This window comes from Pezoporus wallicus, unplaced genomic scaffold (genome assembly GCF_028554395.1).
Source record: "Pezoporus wallicus isolate ANWC-B61680 ecotype Strahan unplaced genomic scaffold, APGP_CSIRO_Pwel_v1 contig_2384, whole genome shotgun sequence".
Classification (NCBI taxonomy): domain Eukaryota; kingdom Metazoa; phylum Chordata; class Aves; order Psittaciformes; family Psittacidae; genus Pezoporus; species Pezoporus wallicus.
The window spans coordinates 7,265,917-7,284,340 of NW_026640488.1; the positions used below are offsets into that span (position 1 = coordinate 7,265,917).

Below are 18,424 nucleotides of genomic sequence, written 5' to 3' on the forward strand. Positions count from 1 at the left end.
GAACTTGCAGGGAGAAAATGCAGCTGTTACAGTGATGAAAGATTACAGAGGTTAAGGAAAGAAACATAGTCACTGCAGTGGGGGAGATGCACAGAATTTATTAACCCCTACCACCCACCCAGCTTCATTAGTTTTAGGACTCCAGGAGCCATTGTTTGTTTATTGCCATGTGTCACCACATACATATAGAGAACATAATATACATAGTACTGTGCAACATCAGGGCTGGCAGCTCCACAGTCATTGATACAGTTCAGGAAATCACGCTTCAGTACATGCTGCATTAACCTTTTCTGAAAATTATGGCATCCTCTGAAAGGGCATTTATGAGCTTAGTATTACTTCAGGGTATAAGCAGAATGTTTATGACTTGACAGCCTTCATCCATGTTCACTTCATTTAACGTAATAGCAACTTTCATTTACTAGGTTGCCCTCAGCAAAATTAGTTTAGGAAATCTGACTCTGCCACTCATCTAGAAACAGATTTTCCTCTCCAATTCCCAGGAAGGAATTGTATTTGCAACCATCTTTATAGTATAGTTAGCAAAACAAACAGGGCATTTACTTCAACACTGTCCATTAAATTGGCATTTTGGGTTCTGGACTTTTTTTTTTTAAACCCAACTTTTCATGTAGAAAAGGGAAAAGTTCTACTTTTCTCCCCCTTCTTACCCCTCAGAGTTGGCTCGTGTTCTTAAAGTATGCCTTCCTAGTAAAAAAGGCTCAAGACACAGTGGACAAAAGATGAGATGATCATCCTTCCCTGACTCCCAAAGGAAAGAAGATACAAGAATGCCTGTGAAACCCCAGAAACAAAGACACTTGAAGACTTACTGTAAAATGCTGAAATCTATCACTTATAATACACCGAGTTTCAGTTATTTACATGAGGTACGCACATGGTCACAATTTCAATGGCACACAGTACAGCGTAACTAATAAAATGAAGCAACATTCCGTATGTTACCACTTTCTACTCTGTGCAACATCTGGAAATGCAGATGTTGCACAACAGGATATTATAGAACATTTTTAAAAAAAGAGAATATTCCACATTCAAGTTGTTTTTTCTAACAAGACTGAGAAACTCTGAAGCAGTCATTCACACATGCAGTACATTGCTGCACTGGAAATCTCTTTGGAGGAGAAGCAGTCTCTGAAATTACACAGTTATTTGCAAAGGTTGACACAAAAATATATGAACAAGATAAATGAGTATTTTGTTTTGTTTTACATTGAAGAACTTCTGCAAATGCATGGTATCACAATAAACACCTTAATATTCTGGAGAAGACCAGAAACTGCTGAAGCTTCTTTGCGGTATTTTAAGATTGACCTTCTGAAATAAAAAGAAAGAAAAAAAAAAACCAAACAAACTACGAAACCCACTCCCCCATCATCTTCTCTCCTCCCTCACTAAGTAATCTACATATAGAACTAAAGTCAATAACAGGAAGTGGCATGATAATTATTATTTTACAGTCTAAGGTAAAGGACTAGTGAGAGTCCCTACCAAACCAGGAAAACAATACCATCAAACTGAACACCTGCATTTGAAACCTTCACGGAAACTGAAGAGGTGTATCTGATATCTTAGATTCCAATCATGTAACTACAACTGAGGACAAATCAGTGTAATGCTTCCTTCACTGGGTAAGTAAACAAAATCATTCAGGTATACTTTAAAATCAAGACTAGTCCAGCCAAGTACATTTTTAAGCCCTATTGTTGGAGCATCTTGAGATATTTCTTGAAAATAAACTAAACTTTCCTAGAAGGAAACCACCTAAACCATTCAGAAACTCCAAACACAGGAATTCTGAATATGCAAGTTTCACAAAGTGGGCAGCAAGACCTTTCAGAGAAGCTGTTCTGTCTTCTCATTAAATAACACAGAGCAAGGGCAGTCATCTCATAAAACTATTACCCGATACAGTCTCCAGTCTCCATAAATGAGGCTACTGAGTCTTGATTATAAGGTATGATAGAGTCTACAGATTGCACAGATCCTAGGAAGGAAGAAGAGTACAGACAGAAGGCAATCTCTTCCCATCTCAGTACCTAGATTTTCCAAAGCACTCAGAAAAAATACTTTGAAGAAAACCTAATTAAAGAGGGGGTGAAGACTGAGAGTACAAATAACTTTCTAGACCACAGTAATGCCAAGATTTCTTTTTAAGAGGAAGAGATATAAAAATGTAGCTCCTTAGAAGCCAATGGCAAAACCTCTACCAACTTCAACAAGAACATGACTTCCCTGGTCATGTTTCAACATTCATTACATCTAATTCAAAAGAAATTTACTGGTAGTTGGAATCATTACAGAAAGTGCAAGAGACAAAATCTCTTATCTTGCAGTTGACAAAGCTAGAACAATTGCAAGTGTTTTTCACAAATGTTTATCCTTAACAATTATTTAAGCTTTCCACATGAATGATCTTCTACTTGTCTTCCTTTTAATAAGACAGTTGAGGTATTGAGATGCTTTTCTTCTTACCTTAACAACTGAGAGTTTTAATAAGGAAGTATTACTACTGGTATTTACGTAACAGTAAACCAATACGATAAGAACACTAATGTTTTCTGCAGCAAGTCTCAAAAATACTTTGTTTTGCTGTATTTGCTCTCTGACTGACTTTATCCTGACGTAGAGGCTATCAACTGTTTTGGAACAGTGAAGATGTGACTGCAACAAAACATGGTTATCACATAGTACTTACCCTAACAGGAGGGCTCCGTGCTTGCACCCTTTGCTGCTGTCCAACTTGAGAGCTCTGCAGGTCCTTTGATCCACAGTTAGCTACAGTGTTGATGGGTACCCTTAAAGCATTTGTGCTACTAGTCCCACCACCAGTGCTGGGTTTTCGAGGCCTCTGTTTGATGCCATCCAGTAGTCTAACAAGCAAAATATTACTGGGCAGTTCATCAACGCTGCAGTCCACTAAAGTCCTACACTCTGGGCATCGCAGCTCATTTCGGGAGCTCACAATGCCCAGCAGACAGCGTTTACAGAACGTGTGCTGGCAAGGCAAGACTTTTGCAGAAGCATCAAGGCGTTCTAAGCAAACAGGACACTCCAACAGATCCAGCAAAGCTGATTCATCCATTTTCTTCGTATTACTTAGCCAGAAAAACAAATCTTCACCGAATGTGTGTGTTTTGAGCCCTCCAAGGATATCATGTTACATCCATCCCTCTTCTGACCATGCTCTGAAATTTTTTGAGGGGAAAAAAGGTATTAATATGGGAAAAAGAGGCAGAAAAACTCTATTTTACATGAAGATGTTCATACAAAGAGAAAAAAAAAGCTCCCTGACTAATTCAGTAGATGCAATAAATGAAACATCAAAATAACACTACATCATAATAACAATAACAATCTACATTAATAGATCCATAGTTAAAATAATCAGCTAAGAGCTAAGGGTTTTAAATTCAAGTCCCCACAGATTTTAATCTTGGGTGATTTTATTTTCATCAGATTATTCCAGAATGAATGGCTATCCTCAGTACAGCATTATAATAAAGCTTACTTTTCATAGTTCTTGCTTAATACACCTGTACCTCTGAACACTTTGAAATCGGCTATTTTTTACAACAAGATGGCAAAAGCAATTACAACTGGGTCCAAAACAACAAAGTGTACAGCAGCAGGACATAGCAGGGGGAATTACATTTATGTCAAGACCAAGCCAATAGCAGATCATGTTTCTATCATTTCTGTGAAAAGTAATGGCAGCACATTACTCACATCAGTCCTGGAAACAGCCTCTACCTCACAGGGTTTTAGGCTTACCACAGGCACTGAACAAGAGGGTTCATTACAGTGCCGCCTTTAAGCGCTTCAAAAACTATCGCGAAGTGATTTACAGCAGGAAGTGCTACTGCCATATCGCTAGGACAATACAAGCAATGTGTTTAATGTGCTTGCAGCCACAGAAGCAAAGGAAAGCTTTCAGCCAGCTTAAGTGTATATAGCGAGTGGCTAGGAAAGGGAGGGAAAAACATCCCACCACCAAAAGCCCCCTAAAAATCATCATTCTGCAGGAAGTCACCCCAGACTGCTCCGTAGGGAGAACACAGCTTGTTGAGCTCGGCAGTGCCCACAAATACGTGCCCGCGTATTTGGCGCGGTCAGGCAGTCCCAGCCCGGGGCTGTGGAGCGTGCTCCCGGAGGGACAGGGAGGTTTCGTCCGGCCGCGCAGCCCCGTCCCACCCCCGGGGGGTGCCGAGGCCGGGCTCCGGGCGAAGTTTCGCGTCTCCGCCCAGCCCCACCGCCGGCCTGGGGAAGCAGCTCGCTCGGCTCCGCGGGCGCTGGACGTGTGTCGAGGCGCTCATCCCTCCACCTACCTGCTGTGAGGCTCTGCACCACGCCGGCAGATTCCCCACTCCCCCCTTTAAAAGCGATCCGCGGGCGGGCAAGCAGGCAAACCCCGGAAGGCGGCGTGCACCGCCCCGCGGGCCCTCCGGGGAGAGGGGTGAGCGGACACGGCTCCTCAGGAGGCGCACCCGGCAGCGGGGCGGGGGGCAGGCGGCGGCAGCCCCGGGGCAGAGGGCTGTCACCCCGCCATGCGACGGTGAAGGGAAGAGGGGGTCGGGCCTGCGGCCCCTCCGCCGAACCGAGCCACCCTTCAGGGGCGCGAGAGGGTCCCCGGGAGGCCGAGCACCGCCCCTCTCCGTCCCCCACCCGGATCTCACCGTATGGCGCCGGAGGGGCCGCGCCGCCCCGGCTTTGTCTCCGTAACGAGCCGCTACAAGTGCCTCTCCCACCACTGTAACGCCAAAACCCGGCTGAGCTCGGTTCCCCCCACGTCCCTTCCCCGCCCCGCAGCGCAGGGCTGACGCGACGGGCGGCACCGCCCCGCCCGGCACCGCCCCGCTGAGGGGGCTGAGGGTAGGACGGGAGGTCCCCGGCCCGGCCCTGGCCGCGTTCCGTCAGCAGCGGTGCCTCCTCTCACGGGAGAGCTGGGGGCGGGAGCGGGCCGGCAGCCCCCCTCACACCACCCTCTTGCCAGTACCGTGGGGTGGCGGGTGGGCGCTTTCCGGGACTGGCGATCTGTTGCCTCGCCGGGGGAGGCACTCCTCGCCCTGCTGGGTGAGGGGGTTCCGTTCAGGCACCTGGGGCTGGGGTCGGCTGTGGGGAAAGCGAAGAGCTTGTGGTGGTCGAAGAGCTAATCCCGCCCTACGTGGTGAATCAGGCCTGCGGCTGCCAGGCCCCACGGAAGGAGGAGCCGGGGTGCCCAGAGCCGGCCAAGGAAACGCTCCTGAGGCGGAGCCGGCTTGTGTGGGGTGGGGAGGCCTCTACCGGCGGGGCACACGGGCACGTCCCCCGGCTGTGCGGGTTCTGCTCCCGGCTGGGAGGGTGCAGCTCAATGTGGGACAGGGTGAAGCAGGGGCGCGGCCTTTCCCGCCTCCGGGTGGCGGTGGGTACGGGCAGGGCAAGGCGGCAGCCTCGGGCGCAGCCCTGGTTTCTCCGCCCGTCGCAGGCTGCGCTGTGGAAGGCGGGATGAAGCGTTCATCCCGGCGTGCGTGCCTCCCTCGGGAGGACACAAAGTTACTTGTGAGCGTTGCGCAATTAAATCATCAGGTGAGGTCAGGACCTGCCGCAAATTGGTGCGTGTCTCTTTTGACGCGCATACCTGAGCTGGGGGGGGGTATGAAGTGCTTGATTTGGAAGCGTCTCGGGTGAAATATTTCTATACAGGATTGTGGGAATGAAGGGGGAAGTAAATACTGAGGTAGTTACAAATTACCATAAAACAGTAAAAGGAATTTAAGCCACACACTTCTTAAATCAGATGAATCACCTTGTCTATGGATGGTGAAAAAAAAACCTGGAAGTGTGTAAGTTCAACCTAATCATCTTGTCAGCTGCAAATCAAAAGGGAAGCAATCTGAAAGCTTCCTTCTTCTGTCTGGTTTTGAGCTGTTGAAGTTTGTTGTCATTCTTACTGAATTTTGTCTGCATATAAAAAGCTTTTTTCTCTTCCATGGGTTGTGTAGGTTTGTGTAAGTTGATAGCATGACAGGCTTTTCTGTCTTGATTTCTGCGTTTCTAGGAGAAATACTGAATGTGCTAAATATATACAGTTCATTAAGAAATAAACTTTCCTCCCCCATGGACTCTGGAGTTCAGGGAAACTGATACAGATGGGGTTCTGGTCTGTGTCTGTGTTTTCCAGGGAGTATCGCAATATAAATAGAAGAGAAGGTTATAAACATCTGATACTTAAGAATGTTCCCATGTCTTGTAGTATTTCTCTGTCTTGCCATGTCAGTGCTGCCGCTACAGAAAGAAGGATAGTCTGTACGTGTAGAACCAGGGACTTGTTAAATCTAAACGAAAGTTCATCTCACAACTGGTTTTCCCTATTGGCCACAGCTATTCCAAAAGATCTCATCAAGGGTACAAGGTAATAATTTGCCACTCTTTCCAGCACAGTTTTGTAAGCAACACAGTTATTGTTGTCTAAACTTTGTTTGCTGCCTAAGGAATGTAAAATATGTATTAAAACAGGAGAGGAATTTACAGTACAGGTGGTGCATCAAGGAAGCAAGATGAAAGTTCAGGGAAGCAGGATGAAAAGATCAGTCTTTTATCAAGGCTGGTCTTTGATAATGTTTAATGTCTATTCTGTGAAATGCTAGATCTATTGCAGAATACGAGCCAAAGCAGTAAACCTTGTGAAGAGTAACCGATAAACCTGGTACTTCCTGCGCAGCAGCAGTTAATTTTCAAACAAGTATAATCTATGTAAAATGGGGCGTGCGTGCTGATGTGTGCCACTGCCCTCTTATGGATGAGGTGTTTGGCTCGGGGCGGCTGGAATAGCCTGACGCCAGGACTGAAAGGAACGAGATTGTTATTACACTGAAGCGTTTGTTCGTTCTCACTCCCAGCCACAGGCAGGGAACTGTACGCTTTGCACATTTTTACACCAGGAGACCTCCTTTCTTGAAACCGGTCCATTCCTATGTACAGTTCATTGGCTCCTTACACAACTTTTATGAAGTTATTGATGCAAAGGAGAGTTTGCACAGGGCAGAGGACCATTAAAAACATGGATTTGAAGGAAGAGGCTCCCTAGTTACTCAAATCCCCACATTTCTGATTACGTCTATTAGTATTCATTCCTATTTGTGAAAACATAAGTAAACAAGTATAATTTTGTAATAAATTGTACTTCTGAAGTTGGTTTTCAGGCACAACCGTTTTGATTATTGCCCCCCCCCAGCATATGTTGTTTCTCTTCATCTGGAAGCCTTTGGGTAAAGGAAGAAGCAAAGGGCGATAGGCAGAACAGGAAAAGACAAAACGTCAGTAGCAGAACTGGTAACACCTGCTTTCTTCCTTTTTTCTGTGTTCCATATCCAGCATCCTTAGTGCAATAAACCCACTGTCTTCTGTTCTCCTCCTTCGCTACTGCCAGTACCTTCTTTTACTTCTGTATGCCAACCAGCCTACACGTCTTCAGCCCTCTCTGCCAGAACAATCATACTTCCTAATCCTCCCTGACTCATACTGCAACAATTCCTGCCACATTTCCAAGTAACCTCAGTGTTTCATCTGTCTTTAAAATGTGAGGCAGTGTATTTGTACAGACATTTGTAAACTAATTCATGAAAGAGCAAAAGCAATTAAATGAACTAAAATGTTCTAAAAAGTGAAAACAGGTCCAAGCTCCATTCTAACACTACAAAATGTCCCTGAAGATTGTGACCCTGATGGCAGGATAACCCATGTGCCTAAAAAAGTCGTGTTAGCAGTCTGTATACTTAGATTCATAAAATCAAACTGAGTGATTGCTGAGTAGAGAAATCCTGGCCTGTGCAAATAAACATCTGAAGGAGTATTTCACTTTTTTGTGAATTCCATCCTTAAAATCTTGAGATGACTACAAAAGACTAAAAGGTGATAAGAATCATGGAACAAGAGGTATTATGTCCTGTCAGAAAGGAAATAAAACAGAAGATACTGTCTTGTAGCAGTCATAGTATGAATTTTTTGTATTTGTAGGCTCAGGACTAAGTTTTAACATTATTTGTACTGGAAAGTGTAAGCATGCTTTTGTTTTAAGACACATTCTTGGTACTAAACTATTTTTATAGCTATTTTTTGTCAGAGAGAATGATGTTTCTGCTCTTGTAATGTCCACATTAGTCCATTGTAATGTCCACAACCAAAAAGGTTCATCTAATTTCCTTATAAAATGGAACAATATTCTTGCCTCTGGAGATGCGGTGGTGATTTCCTTTCGAAAGCCACAGAAAATCTCCACTGCCGTCAATTTACTAAGAGTTTATCGCTGATGCCCATGTTGATAGTGGTGTCTTTATATTGGCGAGTACAGCAGGTAGTGAAGTGCAGCCAACTGCAATCTCTGTTGTTCCTTTCTCATTAAAGAGTTGAGGATTGTGTGTGGTTTTGTTTTGGGGGGCTTGAGGGAATTGCGATTTTGTTTCGGATTGTTTGATTTTTATTCTTTTTTGCAACAAGATGTCTGTGTTGCAGTTACTGCCAGCTTTAAATTCCCAGCCTGGTCACTGTTAGCGGAATTCTAAGCATGGAGCTCAGTGTGGTTAATACTGACCCGGTCAATTTGCTGCAAAATGAGTTTTGTGCTGCCCCTGCTGCACTTTCTGTCTTGTGAACCAGATCAGTGACTGTAATACAAAAGTACTTCTAAGGCTTCTGCATCTTGCCAGAAGGATCTCTGCTGGTACTGTATTTGTGAGGAGGCAGGAGAAATGGGTAATTGTGGTTTCAGTACACATTTGGCTTCTAGTTTCACATCTTTATTCTGTGTCCTAGGCATCTAGCCTTCTTGAGGAGAGTGTCATTTTAGTATTAATGTTTTGAACTAGCTCTCTCTGAAAACATTAAGCTGGGGTTGTACCTTTGCAAATATTGATGCTTTTGTAATAATTTGCATTGCAATGAGGGAATATGCAACAGAAGTGGCTGCGGCATTGAAGAATAAACACGTTACAAATTCTCAGGGTCTAGGCAAGGTCTTTGTCACCTTAAGACATTTCCACCAGGCTAGTCACAAGAAAACACTGGGCTTATGATCCACAACCCCTAGCTGCAGTGTCCACTGCTGTACCTTAGAGAAATGCAGTTAGGTGTTGGTGTGTGTAGTTGGTCAAGAGCTTGATTTAAAGGTTCATTGCACTGATGGGAATGCAGTGCCTGCCTCTCATTAATCAGCCAGCTTGAAATTGGCCTTACTACAAACAAGGTTAAAGAAAAAGCAAAGGAGAATTTTCATGTAAAGAAATCGAACTAGGTTGCACAGTTCTGAAGATTTTAGCAGAGGTACAGAAATGTAAGACTCCATTCCTAAGAAGTTTATTCCAAAATCAGGTTACCTTTTTCCTTCCTTGCATGCAGCTGATAAGCCGCAGACCCCATCTGTGAGGCTGCAGAGTTGGTCCTGGTGCTCCTTTGCCTCTTGAGAATTAGTGCTGTGTCCTCAGAGGAGACTCCTGTGAGACACAGCATGCCAGATTCTCCATTCAGTTCTTTTCTAGATGTCTCCTGATTCTATTTGGATCTGGTCTCCCAAAGATTCATAAGAGATTTGGGATATAGTTTTAGAATTATTAGCTGCCCTAGACTTTTTGGAATACTTACACGCCATTTTAATACTTTGCTCTATTATTAGCAAATTTTAAGCTATTAAAAAGCTATTAATATTTTCTCCACTTGCAAAGGCTACGTACAAGCCACAGGGTAAAGCTGTTTCATATGAACAGTAACCCAATAATTGTATAAATGTTTAAGTAGAATTACTGTGTTACTGACTCTAGACTGATGAGACGAGTTAAAGGGCTCAAACATCTTTATTTTCCTTTTTAAGTAAGTAAACCCATAATATCATAAAGGATCTTCAACATTCATTGAAGTTTACTTAATTACCACACCTCACTACCAAAGTGTCTGGAAGAAGCTGCATGTCTGGAGACTGGGTACTTGGCACGTATACTATGTGAACCAAAAATTACAGTATTAGGAGGAGGCTGGACTGCTGAGGAGCGTCGGACGCTCTTCTGCACATGGGCTATGCGGAGGGAGGGACAGTGTGGGTGTTTGGAGAAGCCTGTATCCATCATGTCAGGTCTAGAGTTCTTTGATTCTTTTTGATGCATTTGTTGTTTCTAGAATGCACTGCAGCATTACTCTCTAAAATCCTGTGAGACAGACAGACAAAGCCAGTCAGTAAGTTTCATGCACAGGGAAGAGTCCACAGCACTGTGCTAGTTTATCTAGAGGGGTCCTGCATTCAAATGGACCCTCCTAGAGCAAACATCGTTGGCCAGATCCTCAGAGTCCTATCCTCAGAAAAGCATCCTCTAAAAGTAGCAGGCAGACCTCTTCAAATTTCACACCAAATGTATCTTCAACACATATTAAGTACCCCCTTTAGTCTTTCCAGATGAGAAATGTTCAAGTCCACTTAGAGCATAGGCTCTCTCAGATGTGATTTAAGGGATGTTATTTCTCTTTTGGGCAACTGCATGACAACGTAATGAAAACTCAGACATTCCTGCAAGTTTTAACAAACACCTTATTCTTGGTGTCTTACTCTAAGAGCAGTGACTGAAAGTACACTTACAGAAGAGTAACTCTTAAAAACCCCTTGTGCTTTTGTGGTCACTAAAGCATGAGAATTGCATAGTAACAGCAATGATATGTCTGTACTGTGGTTTGTGTGTGTTTTATGACAAGTCCTGCAGTTCTTCCTACTGCGCAAATCAGGAAACCTGTTGAAAAGCACCATACTCCCTTCACCTCCCTCTCCTCTGCAGTGAGACTTGGTTTGGGTTTTGTTCCAGAACAGTCTGAATGTAGCTGCACTCTCAGGCTTAGGAGCAGGGTCTGGTAAGATGCTCCTGGATAAATATGTGACAGCTTTCCATATGACAGTCATGTGTTTTAAGAACAAAATCTACACGAAGAATGTGCTAGCTTGTTTAAATTCTAAACTAATCCATCTTAGAATTTTGAGTGCTGCAATAGTTTGATAGTTCACAAAAAAAAAAGAGTTGTCATGTTGGTTCTTAAAAGCATGCTCAGCTAGTTTTTTCAAAGGATTTATTTCCTTAAAATAGCATTTTCCTACTAAAACTGCCTGCTGGGCAGAGCTAGCTGACAGGCAAGTAGATTATCAGCATGTTTACTTTTCAAACATCTCTGTCACACTCAAACAGTTCTGCTGTGGTATCACCCGTGAGTGATGAGATGGGTTTTGTAAGAGTTTGGGTATTAGGATATAAAAAAATTAAAATGTGGGTCAGCATTTAAAGTGCACTAAAATTTCCATTCCAAACTAGTAAAAGCAGCATCCTTGTACCATGGTAAAGATTTAGCCTCAGACCGAAGCCTCCATTTTTGGTATGTGTCCTCAGCTGCAAGGGAAGTTGCATTCCCATGAGAGCAGATGATGCTTCTTGTGTTGCCTGATAAGTACAGGAGCTCCTTTGCAGCCTCAGTTAGCTGCAACTTCTAGTACACCTGGGAAACGATGTCAGCAGATGTCTGGATGTGATCATTGCCCCATCTGCACACCGTCGCTTTTGTCTGTGGTATCTTAGAAGCAAAAAGCAAGGATTTCCAATGTAGCTTGACTCTGAAGGAAAGTTTTGAATTATATTGGGATGAAAGTAAGGGAATAAAGGGGCAAGTTCCCCAGAATCAGTATCATTCTGCTACCACAGTACATTACAAACAGAGGAATGTAGAACACCCCACCCAACGTTCCTTGTTCAAAATAAGATTAAGGAAGTGAGATAAATTTATGGAGTATTTGTGGCACTACTTTTATTTCTTCTATAAAGCTTGGGACTTGGTTTTTAAGTTGATAAAGCCATTGGGATGCCAAATGAATTCTCTGAGGCTGCTGGTGCTACAAGGCTGCATTATCACTTTGTGATTGCCAAAGAGTTTCATTTCTTCTTTCTGGAGATTTGTGTCACTTTCACTCCCACACATCTGGCAAGAGACCTCGCTGCACTGCCTTAGTTGAAAATCTTATCTCATAGATCATTACTAGCAATAAATTCCAGCCTTTGTGCTTACTTACACTGTCCCACAGCCTGGAGTCACTGATTTTGTGGAACCAGGAATTCGGGCTGTAAAATATTTACTCACTAACACACACCAAAAAAAAGGCCCCAAACCAACCCTCTAGCTCTTTCTTTGTGAAGCAAGCTCTGAAAATGTAAATCATATCAAACTGACTCTCAGGGCCAAAGAAAACAGGCAGCTGGATTCCATCCCTTTAGCTAAGAAGCAGCCTTTAAATACCTCTTAAATATGCACTTTATATGAGCTATAGACAAACCCATTTTCAAGTAATGTTTTCCCACATGTCCCAGAAAATGCGAACAGCAACTCTCTGCATGTTAACGTGACCAAGCTCTGACAATGGCTGAGCGTGCCAAAAACCTGTTTGCAAGCATTGCTGCAAGCTGCCAGTGCTGTTCTACCACTCTTCTTCTCTAAGGATACACTTCTCTAGACCTACACGAAAAAAAGATGTATTTTTAATCCCTGTTATAATCCTTAAATATAGCTCAGGCAGCTGTGCTCAAAACAGTTGTTAGCAAATGGCCTGTGCTAGGTGTGATCTGATGTGGTAGTTCACATTAGTGAGCATGTTCCTGTTACTGCATTATGGAAGTGTTCTCATTTATGGTGTTAATTGTGCTGTTCCTTTTTTGTATGACAGGGATGGGGAGTACGGAAGCAGAGTTGCATCATATACTGAAGACTGCGAAAAAGACTGGAAAGAGAAGGCAAGATGAAGAGGGGAGGTAATGAGGGGCATAGATTCAGTTATCTCTGCAGGATAAATGAAATAATTAGCATTAATAATGAATCATTTGCAATAGTAAGCAAAGGGATCATTCCAAGAACTGAACCACAGCTCTCCAGTTTAGTGATGTGTCTCCTGGAATACTGCTAATGAGCACGATCAGAGTCAGTAATGACCAGCAAGTGTTGCTGGATAGCAGATGCTTTCTCTAGGTATGGGGAGAAATAGTATGGAGATGCTTGAGATACAGCATACTCTGATATCCCTCCATTCCTGACTGTCAGATTTCAGAAGAAAAATTGGCAGTTGGCAGGTAATGAAGCCAGAATAGTATTTTCCAGGAGTCCCAGCAGTCATGCTTGAGTAGTTCACCCCAGCAAAAAACATGGCAGAATAAACAATCAGGGTATAGCAACATGAAATGCCTTCCCCTGATGTTTTCATAGGACAAATTAATGAAGTTTTGACTCTAGGTAGTGTTGCATAACATGAAACAGAAGTTTTAACCAAAATACCAGGATAATCCAGGAATAAACTGTAACTTAATTTTTGGCATTTTTATTTTGTTTCCCAAGTGGATACTAGTGAGTGCATGGAAGTGTTCTTTAATCAATCCCGTTACATGTCCACATATGCTTCCATCTAGAATGAGGTTAGTGCATTATAGCTGCTGCGGGAACCTTAACTTGCTTTCACCGACTTCAGGAGGATTAAGTCAGAAACAATAGTATTTTAATGCCATTTTTTGTATTTACTTGGCAAATACTCCTGTCAATTTAAAGTTTCCCAGGGGAGGTGTCAAGAGGTCACTGAAATGTTCCTGGGCAAGGAAGGGAGAGTGGTGAAACACTGGCCTCCCTGCTGCTTCCTTCAGTGTTTTTCTTCATGTCATTAGTCCTGTACTCGGCACTTTTCCCCCAGCTTCCATTAGCAGAGAGTGAGTGAATGTAAAAATGTTAGTGAGGAATGGAGGCAAGAAACACAGAGAAGGCTTCCCTGCTGTTTTATTTGGCTAATTCTAGACCTTGGTACCAGTAAACGTAGTCATAGAAAGCCAGCATAGAATATATTGTCTAGTATGCATAAAAGCCTCCCAGATGATTCCAGCACATACTTTTTTCCCCCCAGGTTATTCTGTTATTCTACATTGTGAATTTACTTCACTTCATGATCTGTCCAAGGATCACAAAGCCTTCTGACCTCTCTGCTATGCCATGACAGAGAAATACAGTCCCCCAAGGCTGAAAAAGCATCAGGGTTTGGTTTCCAGAAACAAGGTACTTGCAGTTTCCATGAACAGCAGTGTCACTGTGAGCGAGCAGCACAATTTTCAGATGCCACTAAGAGAGAAATGCAGAACTGAGGGGCAGGAGAGAGAGAGACATGCCATGTCTTAACATGCCTTGTATGCAAGGCTTCTGACTTTCAGCTATCACAGCTTTATCACAGCTAGTGTCTATAGGAAGGCACCTGACCTGTTTCATACTATGGGTTAGAGTGATCCCTCTTACAAGCCCCCATGGTTTATCATATGATAAGCTAGGCAATTTCACAATTATCTGACTTTTTAAAAGAAACTATTTCAGTTACACATTTCCCACATTTTTAGCTGCTGTAAGCAGACTAAAACATCTGTGGGGAGTTTTGCCATCAAATGAAAACAAAAGCACTGTTAAGTAAGTACATTATGGCTTGATTAATGCAAGATAAACATTATACACTACACAGCTTTTGCTCCTCAGTAGGCCTATTTCACATCATATGGTCATACATAAATTTCTCTTACTAAAATTGCCCAAGTAGCCTTGCACCATTCTTGACAGATGAGCTTTAGGAACTATTACAAAGTGGTTTAAGTTACAGATCCATCTGCTGTACCCCATCGTTCTGATACAGACTGCTTTCACTGTGGCAGAATAAGAAGATGCATTCATACCCTCACTGGCTGCAGCTCAGAGTCTGGTGACCTGGCTCAAACCCACCTTCTCAGCGGTTTAATCAGTGGCGTTAGGCTTTGTGCCAAAGCATGAGGGTGGGCACATGTTTTATTCTGCTGGTCCTGATAATCAGATCACACTGGGATTTGATTCAAGCTTGCTTTAAGTTTTACTGGGAGGAGGGAGGCTTTATAACCATGCTCATCCATTGACATGCTCATCCATCTGACATGCTCCACTATTGTATATATGGCTAGATACTGGTATTTATGGTGGAGAATCCATCCCTTACTGGTCTGAGCAGACTAGTTAACTAGTTACTGCAGTGTCACTGCATGGTTAGCAGAGGTTGCTGGCCAGAGCTGAACTGTGCTCCCTTTCCCAACTGGCAGTGCTTAACCATGCTGTCTGTTAAGAGTCAGAATTCACTGGAGTCTCTTCCTGGTCAAACATGATTGCCCAATGTAGAGAAGGCAGAAGTGGTCATCTGAGGAAAGGAGGCACAGCAGTGAACTGAGTACAGTGAGCTAAGTTATTCAGGGCACTGTGATCATTAACCGATGTACTAAAGTCCAGGGTGGAACAGGATATACAATTTATTGCAGTCAGGCTTTTCAACAGCTGAAACAAAAAATGGTATATTATTCATAGCCAAAAATCCCATAGGAGATGTTTTACTGCTGTGGAAATAATTCTCCATATATCTGTTGTATGAACAGTAAAATAGAGATCTACTAAATAAGGCTATTAAACATATTAATTTTTTTAATATGTTGCAAAACATTAAAACTGTTACAAAACATTATGAAACAAATTAAAATAGTTAAACATGAAAAAATAAAATATACTATTTCTTAGAATTAAAACCCCTGAAAGTATATCCAGCATTAAGTCCAAATTTACTCTATTGAGAAGCTAAACTGCCATCATCTTCACCTTTTGATTTCATCTGGCAAAGCTTGAAGAGCAAGACTAAAATATTGCATGTAAGTTATCAAAACTAACGGCAGTGGGAAAGGATCAACTAAGGGTGCTGCAGTAACAGCAAATTAGATGCATTTTATTACTGTCTTCTAGACATCTTTCTTGAGAGTTGTTACAGTCCAGTAGGGAGAAAGAAATGGAATTTAGAGCAGTACAAGAGCTACAGCAGTTTATAAAACAGAGCCTGACTTTTTAAGCAGTGGCCATGTTGGTATAGCTCCACAGTACAGCTCTAGCTCATCATTAATGGCGTCTCAGGTTTTCTGTCTCTCTGCATCCACATCAAATCAATCACTTCTTCAGAAAAAGGCTGCATACCTTACTTTTGCAAAACTACTCTGATAGCATTTAAAATAATTCTAGTAGTAATAAAACAAACAGCAGTGAGAATTTTCGATTGCTGGTGGGGAAGGTGATAGAAAGAACAGCATCCCTGAAGTATTGCTACAGATTTAAAATGTACTCCAGAGGTTTTGTCTAAAAATTAAGTCTGCGGAAGTTTATTCCTATATCAAGGGTACAACAAAAATGCATACTTCATTTCTTCCCCTGGAGATTACTGTCAGGACTGTCTGCAGGATACAGCAAAAACCATGGTACATCAAGGACCTGATGATGATGGTTCCATTATCCTCAGAGCATGTCTGCATCAGCTTCAGCCACATCGCTATTTAAAACCAAACTGTGTTTTCTCCTGGCTGACTGTGGTCCCTAAGGGAACATCCATCCCTGAGCAGAAGTGACTCACCAACGCTCCAGCCCCACACTGGATACAGTCAGCTGCAGGGATGACTTGTAAAAGAGCTGTCACAGCCATCCTGGAGCCCAGCAAATGCTGCCTCACTGGAGGTGTCCCACTGTGCAGCCCGCCTGCTTTTGGCATTTGCTGTGCAGCTGACATGGAAAAACTCCCAAGTCCTTGGCTCTGTGAGTTTTTAAGCTGTGTCATTAAAAAGAGAGTTAATGGAAGTAGCTGAATCCCATCTTGGTTTAAAAATGTCTTGGAAATAAAATTGTGGAAGACTGCACGACATCAGAGGTGCTCAAGGCAAGCAATTTAGCAGGAGCGACTGAATGCCTGTATATGTGTCTCACAAGTAACTACCATTAACATATCTACAGCAGTAGTTCAATCAAGGTTTTAGTTGCTGAAGAAGTGTTTTAAAGACTCTTACACAAACCAACCATTCAAAGTGCTACTATTTGAATTGATGAACTCATCAGCTCAGCTGGAAAACGTACCAACTTGGAAATGCATCTGAACTGTGTACTGCATTAATGCACACATTTAATTTAAAGGAAGAAGCTCTTTATGGATTTTAAAACTTAAACTCTGCAAACAGCTCCATCGAAACTGCTGTGATAAAAGAAGCAAGGAGAAATGTTCTGGGAATAGAAGCCCCTAGTTTCAGTTTTATGCTAAGTTTTAGTCTACAGAGCTCACAAATGAAAAAGCATTACAATAAGACTTGAGAAAGCACACAATTACTTGGGAAGAAAACTCAAGTGTTTATATTCATCTTTGCTTTACTGCAGTTAATAAAACTAAGTAGAGCCGGACCTCATTTGAGTGTTGATGAGGTGCATTTGGTGGAGAGAAAAAAGCCAAACCAGCAGTGTAATCAGGGCACGCTTCTATCCACCCTTGGCTGGGAGAAAGGTAAGAGCCAAATCCCATGCACTATTACATCTCTGCTAAAAGGGTCCTATTTTGTTTCATGTAAATTTGCATCTGGTCACCTGGGGAAACTGGACAAACTATGCCCTCTCCTATCCCCCAGGAAGAGGGGCGCAATGACTGCATGAACGACAGATGAAAAACTGAGCTCTATGTAAAAGGCTAAAAGGCTTGTTATCCACTAAGCGAGTGCTATATACTCCTGCGCCCGCTGCTATGCTGCCACCTGGCGCAGGCTGGGGGTGTGTATACTGAATGCGATCTTACTAAGTTTGTCTGCTAAACTTAACTGTGTCCGTTTGAATTTAGCTCTGGAGGGATTTCAAGGCTGTCCACTATTGGGTGGCAGGTGTGAAGATTATTCTTGAAAAGCTGTGCTCAACCATTAATTGATGAAAAGCTCTATGTCTGTCAAGTTCCATTTTTTTTTTTTTACCAGAAGCAAGCAAGTGCACTGCATAAGAAATAAAGCATGTCAATTATGGTATGATTCCAGTTTAACACCCCTCCAACCCTTAACTTCAGCAAGGCTGTTTCACCTTGAAAAAATTCAAACGCACAGCATGCAGAATGTAGCCATTAGTAGTTTTTTCTTCCTTTATGGTTAATGTACATACTCTAAAAGCTAAAAGATTTGGCTCTTCCCTTCTCCCAAAAGGTGGGAAATGTATGATTTGAAAAGCAAACCTGAAAAAGGAAAATAATGCAAACTCATTCTTTATTAAAGCCTTTACAGAGCATATTTGCTAAATGTCATGGATGATGTAGCTTATGAGGATCATTTATCTGCATAGATTATTCAGGAGTGAAATTGGAATGGAAGAGAAGCCTAGTGAAAACCCCTCAAATTTACTGTTGGAAGTTAAAGACACCCCCCAAAAAACAAACAACAAACCCTCTCTCCCCCAAAAAACCCAAAGCAAAACCTTAAAGCAAAAGAAGGAAGGGGCAGGAGAAGCGAAGCAGCATAGGACAGAACCAGCTCTGTTTCCAACAACGACC

At 42.7% G+C, this 18,424-nt stretch overlaps 3 protein-coding genes across 3 annotated transcripts in view; 1 reads left to right on the forward strand and 2 right to left on the reverse strand.

Moving 5' to 3' along the window:
* Nucleotides 1-4,847, reverse strand: part of SH3RF1 (SH3 domain containing ring finger 1) — an 81,437-nt gene extending 76,590 nt beyond the window's left edge. The window contains exons 1-2 of the mRNA XM_057419235.1: nucleotides 4,701-4,847; nucleotides 2,723-3,212 (exon numbers count right to left, since the gene is read on the reverse strand). Of these exons, the coding sequence (XP_057275218.1) occupies nucleotides 2,723-3,109 (387 nt within the window). The 5' untranslated portion in view covers nucleotides 3,110-3,212; nucleotides 4,701-4,847. The remainder of the gene's footprint in view (nucleotides 1-2,722; nucleotides 3,213-4,700) is intronic.
* The window catches only part of CLCN3 (chloride voltage-gated channel 3), a 214,988-nt gene that overhangs the window by 95,523 nt on the left and 101,041 nt on the right, over nucleotides 1-18,424 (forward strand). The window lies entirely within an intron of this gene.
* Nucleotides 15,974-18,424, reverse strand: part of NEK1 (NIMA related kinase 1) — a 43,856-nt gene continuing 41,405 nt past the window's right edge. Inside the window, exon 36 of the transcript XR_008973492.1 lies at nucleotides 15,974-16,684. The gene's annotated coding sequence lies outside the window, so the exon portion shown is untranslated. The remainder of the gene's footprint in view (nucleotides 16,685-18,424) is intronic.